The sequence below is a fragment of the Phyllobates terribilis genome, unplaced genomic scaffold (assembly GCF_046119375.1).
Source record: "Phyllobates terribilis strain yellow unplaced genomic scaffold, ASM4611937v1 Scaffold_2__4_contigs__length_985480577, whole genome shotgun sequence".
NCBI classification, from domain to species: domain Eukaryota; kingdom Metazoa; phylum Chordata; class Amphibia; order Anura; family Dendrobatidae; genus Phyllobates; species Phyllobates terribilis.
Window position 1 is genome coordinate 514,530,157 of NW_027362762.1, and position 14,882 is coordinate 514,545,038.

Consider the following 14,882-nt stretch of genomic DNA (forward strand, 5'->3'; position numbering starts at 1 on the left):
TGTTATACAAGGCCGTATTATGGCACTGTACAACCTCCAAGTTAGAGCCATAGAGCCATAATATAATGCCCATAGAACTGTATGGACCCTTTCTATACCCTTGTATGCCATATATAACATACAGAGACATAGAAAGTTTTCATTTGGGATAAATTATCTTCAAATAGAAGGTGTGCAATGAAACATGCCACGATCTATTTATGTTGTCGGATTCAGATAAACAGATTTACCTCCGGTTGCATACTGAGCACATTTGCAGCTGCAGTTATCATTATCTACATCTTTGGTGCTAAAGTTGGTCCCTGTCGGAGCAAAACTGCTTGTTCTCCCTGCTGTCCCGGCATATCCTTTTATATTTAACCTAGACAATGAAAAAGCAGTATACAGATAAATGCTAACAACTAATAATTTTGGCATTAAAAACAAGATATTAGTAATATATCCACTATGTTCTTATTTTTTGGCAAACTTTTTACTTTCTGTACAATGTTATCTTCATTTTTACCTTCACTGGAATTCCAATATCTAATCAATATAAATACACATTATATTCCTGTTTACTTATGATATTCAGACATAGAATTACAATAAAAATCTTTCAACATCGGTTGTTTATGCTGTACCTTATATCCAGTGCCGCCAACAGGCGATTACTGCCCTTACTGCTGTATGGGGCCCGATGAACAGAAGTAAAGAGGGGGTGCCCAGACCCAATCCGGGCCCCCCTCTTGTGCTTCTGCTGACTGTGCCCTGGGGCACTGTCAAAAACTGAATGGCCGTGCAGCTCCAAGGGAGTCCCTCGTCTCATCTGTGACGCACTGATGACAACGCGTACGCGATGATGTCATTGCGTATGCGCCGGCATGTACGTGCCAGGATGCCAGTCCAAAAGCTGAGGGAATCGTATGAGAGAGAGGTAAGTATATAAAACTTTTTTTTTTTTAATCTTTTTTTTTTTTTTTAATATAATGAATTAAATGGTCTTGGGGGACAACAAATGATGAATTGGGAGTGGGGGGTGGGGAGAGCAAATGATGAATTGGGAGTTGGGGGTGGAGAGAGCAAAAGATGAATTGAGAGTGAGGATTGGGGAGAGCAAATGATAAACTGGGAGTGGGGGGTAGGGAGAGCAAATGATGAATTGGCAGTAGGGGGGGAGAGCAAATGATGAATTAGGAGTTTGAGGTGGAGAGAAAATGATGAATTGGGAGTGGGGATTGGGGAGAGCAAATGATTCATTGGGAATCGGGGGTGGGGAGAGCAAATGATTAATTAGGAGTGGGGGGTGGGGAGAGCAAGTGAAGAATTGGGAATGGGGGTGGGGAGAGCAAATTATGAATTGGGAGTGGGGGGTGGGGAGAGCAAATGATGAATTGGGAGTGGGGGGAACAAATGATGAATTGGGAGTGGGGATTGTGGAGAGCAAATGATAAATTGGGAGTGGGGGTGGGGAGAGAAAATGATGAATTGGAGGTGGGGGTGGGGAGAGCAAATGATGAATTGGGAGTGGGGGGTGGAGAGAGCAAATGATGAATTGGGAATGGGGGTGGGGAGAGCAAATGATGAATTGGGAGTGGAGGGTGGGGAGAGCAAATGATGGATTGGGAGTGGGGGAAGCAAATGATGAATTGGGAGAGGGGGGTGGGGAGAGCAAATGACGATTTGGGAGTTGGGAGAGCAAATGATGAATTGAGGGTGACAGAGCACAAATAATGATGAATTGAGGGTGGGGGATTGGGATGGGGAAGAGCAAATGATGAATTGAGGGTGTGGGTGGGGAGACCAAATTGTGATTTGAGAATGGGGGACAGCAAATGATGAATTGATGGTGGGGGAGCACAAATAATGATGAATTGAGGGTGGGGGGCAGCAAACAATGAATTGAGGGTGAGGAGAGCAAATGATGAATTGAGGGTGGGGGATGGGAGACAGCAAATGATGAATTGAAGGTGGGGGTGGGCAGATCAAATGATGAACTGGGAGTGGGGGTGGGGAGAGCAAATGATGAGTTAGGAGAGGGTGGCGGAGAAGAGCAAATGGCAAATTGGGAATGGAGTTGGGGAGAGCAAATGATGAATTGGGAGTGGGGAGAGCAAATAATGAATTGGGAGTGTGGGGTGGGGAGAGCAAATAACGAATTGGGAGTGGGGGTGGGGAAAGCAAATGATGAATTGAAGGTGGGGAAGTGTAAATAATGATTAATTGAGGGTGGGGGATGGGGAAGAGCAAATGATGAATTGAGGGTGGGGAGAGCAAATTATCAATTGAGAGTGAGTTTACAGCAAATGATGAGTTCAGGGTGGGGAAGCGCAAATAATGATGAATTCAGGGCTGGGGACAGCAAATGATGAATTGAGGGTGGGGAGAGCAAATGATGCATTGAATGTGGGAGACGGGGGACAGCAAATGATGAATTAAAGGTGAAGGGGGAGAGCAAATGATGACTTGAGGGTGAAGGAGGAGAGCAAATAATAATGAATTGAGGGTGGGGGAGAGCAAATAAGAATAAATTGAGGGTGGTGGGACGGCAAATGATGATTAATAGGGGGTGGGGGAGAATAGATGATGATGAATAGAGGGTGTGGGTGGGAGAGAGAGAGGACATGACATATTGAATTGGGGCGGAGGGGTGCATGTAAGTATAATGAATCGGGGGAGCATGAGATACAGAGTGGGGGGCGTTGAGGATGCAGGAGTGTGACTGGTAATGAATTGGGGGAAAGAGTACAGGTTCTAATTAATTAATATATTTATTGGGTGAGGAAAGTGGCAATTTATAGTTATTGGGGGCGCAGTGGATTACAATTTATACTTGGAATGGTGGGTTGCATAACTAATTATATATTAATGGTGGGTGCATGTCTGTATTCAGCTGCATAGTGTAGAAGTTGGGGAAAGTGCTCTGAAATCGGTGCTATAGATAACGGTGTTATTTTATGCAGAGACGAGTCCTGGCTGGAAGAAGTGATGGGGGTCTGCGCTGGGTGAAGAAAAGCGAAGATGAAGGACTTCAACTAGAGATGTCACTGGTGAGTCAGTGTGTTATCTGTACACTGACACTATACACTGTATACTATATACAGAGCTCCTGTGTATAATGCCACTGGTGATCACTGTATTACCTGTACACTATACACTATATACAGAGCTCATGTGTATAATCTCACCAGTGATCCCTGTATTACATGTACACTGACACTATATACAGAGCTCGTATGTATAGTATCACTGGGGATCACTGTATTACCAGTACCCTTACACTATACACTGTATACTATGTACAGAGCTCCTATGTATAATGGCACTTATGGTAATATTAGTATTGTGTATTTTTATTAATGACCAGTATCAGTATTGTAGTATTCAGATCACTATGTGGTGGTAATATGTGGTCTAATCATGTGTGGTGGTATTTGTTCCTTGTATGTGGTATTATTCGGTAGCTACAGTATATGGTGGTAATATGTGGTCGTCTATTCATTGTGTAGCGGTATTTGTTCCTTGTATGTTGTATTATTCTGTCACTATGTGGTGGTAATATGTGGTCTGATCATGGTGTGGCTGTATTTGTTCCTTGTATTTGGTATTATTCAGTCACTATGTGGTGATAATATGTGATCTGATAATGGTGTGGCGGTATTTGTTCCTTGTATGTGGTATTATTCTGTCACTTTGTGGTTGTAATATGTGGTCTGGTCATGGTGTGGCGGTATTTCTCCCTTGTACATGGCATTATTCGGTCACCATGTTGTGGTAATACGTGGTCTGGCCATGGTGTGATGGTACTTGTCCCTTGTATGTGGTATTACTTTTTTCATTTTAAAAAATGTATGTGACACATTCCCTTAAAGAAAAATAAATAAAAATATACCTAAAAAGAGTATTGGATATTTAAGAAATGTTTAATAGGTTAGAGTAGAGTAGGGCCCTGCCAGAAGAGTCTACCTTGTCGTGGTGCTGGCTTAAAAAGTCTTTTGGCCAAAACAAGGGCTGATGGCTATGTATCTGATATGGTGTTCAATGGAAACTGTAAATGTGTGATTGGTGAGGACATTGTGCAGAGTGGGAGGTGGGATTGTGGAAGGTTTGAAGGGTGGAGGAGGAGCTGGGATGGAGCCCTGGTGGAGTCTCAAGGGGGTTTGAAAATTTTGCCATTATGGGGCCTGAAATTCCTGGTGGCAGTCCTGCTTACATCCTCCCTAATAAGCAAATAAGAATTGCACCTTAGGCCAAGGTCAAAGGGCTGTAGATTCTCTCATCCAAGAGAATCAGGTCCATTATGCTAATGACACTCTGATCAAAGTTTGATCCGAGCGTTAGCATAGAGCGATCTGATTCTCTCGGGTGTGAAAATCCGAGCACACTGTTAGGAGAAAATAAAGAACAATGTTTCTCCATGTTCTTCATGCTGTAAGTCAGCACTTGAATGTCATCCGAGTGCAGCCCGATGATTTCCATGCACCCATAGACTTGAATAGGCGAGTCTCTTCCGATTTAGATGTCAAATTGTAGCAAGCCGCGATTTTTTTCTCATGTCGAAAAAACATTGATCAGTACTACCCCATTACATATCACTGACTCGAATGCTATATGATAAAAAATTGGATAGTGCTTGTCAGATTAATATGGTGGTGTGAGCAAGTCCTAAGGATGTGAATGCGAATTTACATGTTGCAGATTTTGTTACAGAAATTTTTCCAACTGAAAATCAGTTATCTTTATCTTAATTTGTTTTTCCAAGATAAACAGTGCAGAAAATCTGCAGCAAAAATGCAATGTGTGACGCCCTGCGGCTGCATTTATACTGACTGATTTCTGACTGGTTTCTGAATTATCGGCCTGCCAATCACACGACGAATGAGCTAAACACTTGTTTGTCAGGTGAAATAATTTTTAAGTTGGATTAAAAATAATTGTTCTCAGCAGCACATCACCCAGTGTAAACCGGATGATGTGTTCTGAGAACAATAATATTATGTGTCTGTCCACAGAAGAATTATATTACCCATCATTATGTGCATGTTTGTTTTCCTGTTTAAATAGACTATTAAACGAATGTCAATTGGCTTGCATTTAGCCGATCGGCAGTCATTTAACAGCTGCAGTTGGGCAGTATATGAGCCTATAGGCTTATTTGGGCATTAGTTTTTCACATACGAGTTCTACCTGTGTTTTTCAAACATGTACGATTTTATTTATTTTTTTACTTGATTTAATACTGCCATTAATTCCACAGCGCTTTACGGACGCTTTATCATGATCACTGTCCCCATTGGGGCTCACAATGTAAATTCCCTATCAGTGTGTCTTTAGCGTGTGTGAAGAAACCCAAGAACCCGGAGGAAACCCGAGAACCCGGAGGAAACCCGAGAACCCAGAGAAAACCCGAGAACCCAGAGGAAACCCACGCAAACATGGGGAGAACATACAAACTCCTTGCAGATGTCCTTGCTGACATTTTTTTCAGAGTTCATGAAAAAATTGGACAACACTTGGATGCCATCTATGTGCTGTCCATTTTTCACAGACTCTTTATTATGAAAAGTTTGAGAAACCTCCATCAGTTTTTCTTTTTGCAAATGAGGAAAAACTGATGAATCTGATCAATAACTTTTCAGTTACAGAAAGGATATGTTCACACTGCATTTTTGCAGTGTTTAATTCACCGTTATTTTATGTAAATTAAAAGCAGCTATTTACAGTAGCAGCAAAAGCATTGAGATTTCAAAAGTGTCATGCACACGCATGTTTTTTTCCTGAATTAATTTTAAAACTGCAGCCTTTTTAGAAATCTGCACTATGTCAATTCTTTTAGTGTTTTTGCAGCGTTTTTTCACCCATAGAAAGCAATGAGAACGTGAAAAAATGCTGCAAAAAGCGCAATGGCATTTTTTGCAGCATTTTTGTCGCGTTTTTTAAGTTGTAGTCAAAGCACACATGTAATCCTGAAAAACACTGAAAAACGGATGTCTTGAAAGCAGCGTTTTTGCTGCCAAGAGAGCAGGTTTTGACTGCAGAAAAAACTGCAATAATGCTGCATGTGAACATAGCCAAATTCCTACAGAGAAATCTGCAATGTGTGAATTCACTTGCAGGCTACAGTTACATGCTGTGTATGTATGCACATTTTTCTGCAGCTTATCTATAGGAAAATCTGCAGCATGTTTTTCATGAAAATTTTGCTGCAGATTTGCTACATATTTCAACCAAAAATCCAAGGTGAATTAATTGCAAAGAATTGACACGCTGTAGATTTTATGATCTGCACCACGTCAATTTCCAGACAGATATTTTTATCAACTTCCGTGCAGAAAATGCAGGGTGTAAACATACCCGAAATAGCTTTACTAACATGTCCAGCTTCCTATCTTGTAAGACTCTTTGTGACACAGGAAAAATGTAGATCGGTATATGGATCGCTGTAGCAATTAGTTGTATTCATAGGGATAATTTATGAACAAGCAGGCTATGGAGCAAGCTAACAGTTTGTGATTCTGCTCAGATTCAGACAAACATACAGTATTATGAGGTGGTCTGAGAGCACTTGATTGGTTTGTGTTCTCTCCCTCCTGTGATAATATTTGGGCTGCAGGACCTTTGCTGGTTTTCTTCCTCTGCGCTTACGGTATCAAAGCGTTCGGTATTGTCTACAAAGTCTGTTAACAGAACAAAGTCAGATCATGCCCTGTACAGATGTGCTAAGCCAATCCAAATACCCTGTGACATTTCCATTTGTTTTTCTACTGTATTGTCTGCTTCAGACAAGAAGAAAAAAAACCCTAAAAACAAGCCAATTTCCAATCCATACACAAGCATGTCCTGTTTGTCATGAGATGAGGCATGAGGCTTGTCAATGTGATAACAATAAACAGCATAAAACTAAATGGGAAACTTAAAAGATTCACAAGATGATAGCTACAAGGCAAAACCATTAGATTTAGGGCATCATGTATATTCTACATGTGCTTAGATTACTGTATTACAATGTATCAGAACCAGATTATTTCTGGGCGCTTAGTAAAGCCGTCCCATTAAGTGATCATTATAATTGCAGATTTAAAGGGTTCATGTCACTGTGAACAGGCTAATAAGATACAACACGCAGAAAGGGACAAGGTGGAAGTAACCAGCTAAACTATTTTATTTTTATAGTACAGAAATGAAAGTGTTAATGGTTGAAACAATTATTTGGGTGCAGGGTAACATTTCACACAATATCAACAAGAATGGGAATAGCAAGGATTTAGCAGTTACAATATCTTGTTCCTTATTCTAGTAAACTATCTCTCAATGTTTACGATGCCTTGATGCCCTTCTGTTTCTACTTCCACAGACATCTCTAACAATGATAGAACCGTAACTACGGTAAGTCTTCCAATTAGTTTTGGCTGCTATACTGACACCAGAAGCGTAGCTACCGGGGGACAGAGGGTGCGCTACCCTTACCTATATCGGAGTGCACAGCGCTCCGATATAATTAAGCTAGGCCTGCGCAGCGTGCGACTCACCGCCGGCTCCCTACTCCCTGTGCGCAGATGTATTCATGTTCTTTTGACTTGAATACATCTGAGGAACTCCGCAGCGCTGTGAGGAGGGGAGCGCTCGTCAGCTCCCCGCCCTGATGTGCAGTGGAGTGTTGAGGTCGCACACTGCTGACCTAATCACTCTGCTGCTGTGATCAGTGAGCCGCAGAGCGGCAAAGGAAGGATGCGCCGGTGCTTGTGATATTATGGGGGTGGGGAAAATTGTGTGAGGGAGCAGCGTGGGGGTGGGTAGGCCATATGGAGAAGATTTTGGACAGTATGGAGAGGAGCGAGCATGGGGGATAATATGGAGAAGTGGGGGACCATTTGGAGAAGTGGGGGACATTACGGAGAGGTGGGGGGCCATATAGAGAAATGGGTGTTCAGTATGAAGAAGCAGTGGGGTGATAGGGGAAAACGGTATGGAGAGGTGGGAGCATAGGGGGCAATATGGGGGAATAGGATGCAGAATTCAGAGCATCTGAGGACCATATGGAGAAGTGGGAGTGTGGGGGGATTGTATGGAGAAGTGGGTGTAGAGTATAGAGAAGTGGGAGCATAGGGACAATATGAAGAAATGGGGGTACAGTATGGAGAACTGGGAGTGTGTGGGGACCATATGAAGAAGTGGGAGTGTGAGAGGATTATATGGAGTAGTGGGGAACAGTATGTAGAGATAGGTGTGTGGGGGGACAGTATGGAGAGGTGAGAGCATGGGAGAGAATGTGGAGAAGTGGGGCAACAGTCTAGAGATGGGAACGTGGCGGGACAGTATGGAGAAGTGAGAGCTTTGGAAACAATATAGGGAAGTGGGGACATAATATTTAGAGATGGGACCATGGGCGGACAGTATGGAGAGTTGAGAGCTTTGGAGACAATATGGAGAAGTGGGGGCACAGTATGGAGAAGTTGGATTCATGTACTGACAGTGGATCTGGTAATGGATTCATGTACTGACCGTGGTCCTGATCGTGTACAAATGTACCAATCCATAACTGATAAGAGGTTGTCACCTGGCTGAGGTGGTCACCTTTCTGCCACTGGTTCCCTACTGTGGCTGTCACCCTGCTGCTGAAGTGGGAAAGGCAAGCGCCTTAGAGAGCCGAAGGTTATAGGGAATTTTATTGTATATGAGGGATGTTAATGTGAAGACACAGTATCTTGTGGGCAGTATGCAGAGGAGGAAAAGTGTGGTTCTAGTGCTTAATCAACTACAGAGGGTGGTTCTGGCACTGCTAATATATCAATAGTGGTTCTAGTGCTGAATTCATGTACTGATGGTAGTTCTCTGTATGGGAGCTGTGGGCCCACCATACTGTGTATAGGGAAGCTATGGGTCCATCATACTGTATATAGTGGAGCTGTATATTGGGGACCAAGTGGACATTATTAAATAGTGGGCACTTAAGAAGCATTATTGTTATAGGGGCACTCAGAGTATTGTAATCTTCAAAGGGGCAAAATGTGGACACTTTTCTAGGGTTTTTGCACAGGGCATTAATCTTTTCAAGGGACCAATTTTACCATCTAGAGGGCAGAAGTGAGGCATTATTAAATTCAAGGGACACAGTGGTAGGTATTATTATGTGGGGCAGTAAGAGGATCCCTGCTCTTGTACCACACAGCAGGTGCAGTAATAGGGACACATACGGCAGCAGAGGCTCAGCATTGGGGTATCAGCAGGATGAGGAGTTTGTACAGGTTGGGAATAGATGGGGACGGGGCTGGTAATGTGAGAAGTCAATTCTGTTTTTGTTGTAATCTGTGCAGAAAAGTCATTGCTGGAAGAAGTTGTCGTGACGGTCTGGGCCAGATGGAACAGATGGGAAAATGAACTACTCCACCACAAAGAACGTCAACTGTAAGTTGCTATATATACCTGTACTGTTATTACTTGTATGGTCTGCAGGACTGATATCTACCACGGTTGGTCTTTGTGTAGAGATTTATTTTCAGTAACAGCGCGGTCATCTGCTGAGGTTCCTCTATATCCACAATCAGAGTTCACCACTGTAGCTGTAATCAGAGTTACCTGGTTAGGGGCCCACTCAGATGTTTTGCCCCCTGTCAGGAAATCCCACAGCTGCCACCAATTTGTCAGGAATTCCACCCACACACAGTCAGGACGACACCAGGGAGATCACACAATATCTCACCGTGCCGTCACGCTGTCCGTATTTCGTCCGGAGTCGCGAGCACGCGATCCAGACTACTCTCTACATAGGTATCGGTAAGCGACCAATGAGCGTATGGCTCAACACCCTGGGTTCCTCAACCTGCAAACCGTGTTTAACGCCCTCCGTACGGTCACTGTCAGCTTCAAGATAGCCCAATTATTAATACTCTCTGCCACCACCGGCCGAGTTTGAAATATAATACAGGCCTGGCCGGACGCCTGCGTTTTGGTAGCGTATATGGCTTCGGGGACGGGAACAATTACAGAACAAAAGAAACAGAACTATTAAATTTTATATTTAATCCAAAAAGGAGGCAGTGTTTAGGAAAAATATATACAAGGATGTTACAAGGGAGACATTAAAATACATAGGCAGTTACATAAAATATACAGGATAAAAAAGTGAAACTTACACTATAAAGTTCGCTGCGACTACTCAATATAGGTGGAGGAGGGGCTCCCCGGTTGGAATATGCTGTTATTGAACAGGACCCGTTGCTTATAATTCTTATTCCCCCCTGGCAATGAGTGCTCCTGTCTTCTCCATAGATTCTCTTATACCTAAGGGGAGATCTGGCCACACACCCCTTGTGGTGACATCATGTGGGCCGGTCTCCAGCCTGTACATTTTTATTAAAAACGCTGACTTCTGCGATAACTCATCGCTCGTAGATCGCAGAAGCTTGCAAACTACGCCATTTTTTCCCTTATGATTTTATCTTCACTTAGATATCACATATCACATAACTGCAGTCTGCTATTCTGGTGTTTTTGCGCTGCAGCTCCCTGATTTTGGTTACAGCCCTGGAAAACTACCTATACATTCCTGGGCTGATTTGGTCACTACACATATGGGTCCCATTACTGTCGTACCTATGGAACTCATAATATTTCATAATTTATATCGGAGTCAGTTCGTCTCCAAATTTACCTTTGAGGCTCGGGAACCAGCCTCACGGGTACACACAAATTAATGCAAGCCTGCGTTTTAATTACCTCCTGCGTCTTTCAGAGACAAGATGCTTGCTTCCTAACAAAGTTATAACACTCCTTGCCTGGCATCGTTTGCATAAACTATTTCCCAGGCGTGTGTTAATTGGGGCTTTTGTGCTGAGCAGAAGGGGAATAAGGGAGGGGGGTGAACATTTATGTCAGGCAGATATGGAAGAACATTTTCCTGATATTAATATGTTCCTGACACCCCCTCTGATCTGAACCCCTAGCTACGCCTCTGACTGGCACTAACGGGTGTCCCCGCTATTTCCTGTTAGGCCGCAAGTCTCTCAACATTTTATATGTGCTGCTCACTCTGACTGGCCCCAGTCCCCTTCATTACACGGCCCCATCCCACACCCTGTATCATGCGTCTATGGAGGAAGTAACAGCCTGGTTCACTCATATCTCCTGGTCACTACAGCAGACATCTGTCCCCGTTTGATGATCTGGTTTCAACCTTCAGCACTTGACTTGCGGCGTCCGAGTCTCAACGGGGGAGAACTGGGCTCTGGGTTTTGACTGGCGCAGTCTGGACCTTGAGTCTTGACTGACGTTGTCTGGATTTTCATGCTTTGCCTATGACTCCTCAGTCGTTCTGCTTCTGCGTTCCACCACTCACATGTCCTTCCTCTCTTACTGGTTGCCTTCCCGCCTTGTTGCTCCGCCCTTTTATAGTTGGTAACTGCACAACAGTTACTACCCGACCTGATGCTCTCTTCAAACCCATTCCCCCAGGAATGCTTCCTACATCTTTTGGTTCCACTTTACTCAGCTTACCCAGTAGACATTTGGTCACAAGTGACGTGGAATTTTGATGAACCGTATGTACAATTCTCCACCCCATTACATAACCATGACAGCCTATTTCAGATGATCAGCTGATTGACACAGCTTTGAGAGCTACAGTATAGATAACTCCATTTGGATGGCCATCCTCACTTTTTGTTAACTCCTATGTCTCTACCTCAGTTAAAGAGAACCTGTCAGCTGATACATGCTTCTCAATACATGGGCAGCATGTGTCAGACACTGGCTGTATTATTTAAGCCAGGTACATACGTGGTCAAAATTGTTGGTCTGCTTGGAGATGGTCTTATAACCTTTACCTTTAACATGCTTGTCTATAATTTTCTTTCTAATCTCCTGAGACTACTCTTTCCTTTGCTTCCTCTGGTCCATGTTGAGTGTGGTACACACCATGTCACCAAACAGCACAGTGAGTATCTGTAGCCCTATATACAGGCTCACTGACTGATTACAAGTTTGCAGACACCTGTGATGCTAATTAGTGGACACAACTTGATTAAACATGTCCCTTTTGTCACATTATTTTCAGGGGTACCATCATTTCTGTCCAGGCCTATTTCATGAGTTTAATTTTTTTTTAAAAAAAGCAAGGGTTGAAAAAGCAATGTCTGACTTTCATTTGTTCATTTTCATAGATTTTTAATTTATTATTACTATTGTCAGATTTAAGTTATTTCTGTGACCATTGTGGGTTTTTCTTCCATTAAATGAGGGATACCAACAATTTTGACAAGGTGTCTATGTGTTAGGCACCGGGCGCTTGCTGGATCAGAAATGGGTTCTGAAACATCAGTGGATTCTGTGGTCTTCCAGTCTGGTTCAGCCAGGGCTGATACTGCACAGCATCGCCGTCAGTCCCAACACCTAGCCAATGCATGAGAGGTACAAGTAGTATGTTGTGTATTTGTGCCTAGCAACATGAAGCACAGGTTGCGGAGAGAGACTAGGCCACTGCAGCCTAAGTCTAAAATGCATCACACTGAGCATGCCCGTGACATAGCGCACCGTGATTGGTGGTTCAGGAACCAGCTGACCCGGTGACCTGGCACTGCCTGATTGGTCACAGGTGACGTCACCAATGGTGTGACAGTGGGGCAGGGCTTAGTTTTTAAAAGGCCCACCCGCAAACATGGTAGCGCGCTCAGATCATTTGAGCTAGTTGTTTGGTTGTGCACGCATATCTCCAGAGCTCCTCTAAGAGCCATATTGAGCGGGTCGGCTCAGTCCGGTAGCACGCCAGCAGAGTGCACGAGTACCTGGCGGAAATCACTCCCGCACACTAGCGCCTTCTCTTTAGCGTAGCGCTTGTATCGAAGACAGGGCTACTGCTCCTAGTCCGGTCACACGTCTCCCTGTGGTTCTTGGAGATTGTGTGAACCGCTTTAGCGCCATTCCCCATAGCGTAGCGCCTGTATCGAAGACAGGGCTACTGCTTCTCCCCGGTCACACGTCTCCCTGCGGTTCTTGGAGATTGTGTGAACCGTTAGTCTCCTCCCGTGTGCTGTAACACGGAGAGGTTAGGCAGGTTTTAGGTGCGTCGGCGGACGCTCTTCTCCCGAGCACCTATCGGAGATAGAGCGTACCGCTATACCCTGTCCGGTGTGAACTTAACACGGAAGGGTTATCTTTTAGTTGGTTGTCTTCCCTTCTCACCCGGGAAGAGTTCGGCAGCAGTCCACCAGGCTGCATCGCGGACCCCGGGGTCGGTTGCGTTCCTATTTAATAAAGTGTCTGCAACCGTCCCCCTAACAGTATCTGAGCGCCAGGGTCTTGCCGAACATGGCCGACAACCAGCAGCTGCAGCGTTATATACAGCAACTGGAGACCAGACTCAGGTCTCTGGAACAAACGGTCCCGGTTGCTGATACCACTGCAGTAGCTACCCAGGCGGCTTCTCTAGCAGCCAACATGATAAACTCGGCTGCCACCGCTGCAAGTGCTCCATTACCCCGCTTTGCTCTCCCGGAGAAATTTTCTGGGGACAGTAAATTTTTCAGGGGTTTTATAAATTTATGCTCCATTCACTTGGAGATGATGGAGGCACGATTTCCCTCCGAGAGAGCCAAAGTGGGTTATGTTATCTCGTTGCTCTCCCACAGGGCTCTGGAGTGGGATACTCCACTGTGGGAGCGGAATGACTCGGTCGTAGCTAATGCAGGTCTTTTTCTTAGGACCTTAAAAAGCGTCTTTCTGGGGCCTCAGGTCACGCATGATACGGCTCTTAAGCTGCTTGCGTTGACCCAGGGTTCGGTCACCGCCAGCCACTATGCCATTCAGTTCAGAACCTTCGCAGCTGAACTGGATTGGCCGGAGCGGTCGCTGATCCCGGTGTTTTGGAGGGGGCTGGCTGGGCACATTAAAGATGCTCTAGCTACCAGGGAGATTCCAACCTCTCTGGAAGAGTTAATTACACTTGCTAAACGAATTGATCTGCGTCATGCAGAACGCAAGTTAGAGCTGGAGGTTTCCAGACCTCGGTTTCGGTTGGCACCCGCTTTCTCTAGGCCTATCTCCAAACCCGCGGTTCCCAATCCGGAGCCTGAGGCTATGGACATATCCCGGACTAAGTCTAAGCCCCCTCGTTCCCGACTCACACACCCCGTTAATAAGGTCTCCAAGCAGTCGGGAAACGAGAGTGTCTAACCGCCGTTGGAGGGGGTGTGTTAGATTCAGGGGTCTGGTCCTCCAAATTACTTTATGAGGTGACGTTGTCCTTCGGAACAACCTTGGTCACAGCCAAGGCGTGGGTGCATTCTGGAACTGATGGCAACTTTTTGTCTGCAGCATTTGCCCAGAAACATGCCATTCCTATGGACTTACTGCCTAGGTCAATGAACATCAGGGTGGTCAATGGTTCTCTGCTGGATACACAAATTACCCACCAGTCTGTTCCCCTCACCATGTCATTTCCTCAGGGTCACCGGGAGGTTATCTCTTTCCTTATTATCCCCGGGGGATTAGATGAGGTGTTATTGTGTCTTCCTTGGCTACGCCATCACTCTCCACACATTGACTGGTGTACAGGGAGAATTTCTTCCTGGGGTAAAGATTGTGTGCCCCAGTGTATGGTTACAGCTGCCCGAGGAGCAGACGCTGAGCCTTCTCTCGACTTGTCCGCTCTGCCTGTGCAATACCGGAGCTTTGCGGATGTCTTTTCTAAAAAGGCTGCTGAGACTTTACCTCCCCACCGACCATATGACTGCCCTATTGACCTGGTTCCCGGGACTGAGCCTCCTCGCGGTAGGGTCTACCCTCTGTCTGTACCCGAAACCTAGGCCATGTCTGATTATATCAAAGAGAATCTGGCTCGGGGGTTTATCAGAAAATCGGTCTCTCCTGCGGGAGCGGGGTTTTTCTTCGTTCAGAAAAAAGGGGGTGAT

The 14,882-nt window shown here is 44.9% G+C and overlaps 1 protein-coding gene across 1 annotated transcript in view; it reads right to left on the reverse strand.

Moving 5' to 3' along the window:
* Positions 1–14,882, reverse strand: part of LOC141252847 (angiopoietin-2-like) — a 169,395-nt gene that overhangs the window by 1,609 nt on the left and 152,904 nt on the right. The window contains exon 8 of the mRNA XM_073670606.1: positions 231–361. Within this exon, the coding sequence (XP_073526707.1) occupies positions 231–361 (131 nt within the window). The remainder of the gene's footprint in view (positions 1–230; positions 362–14,882) is intronic.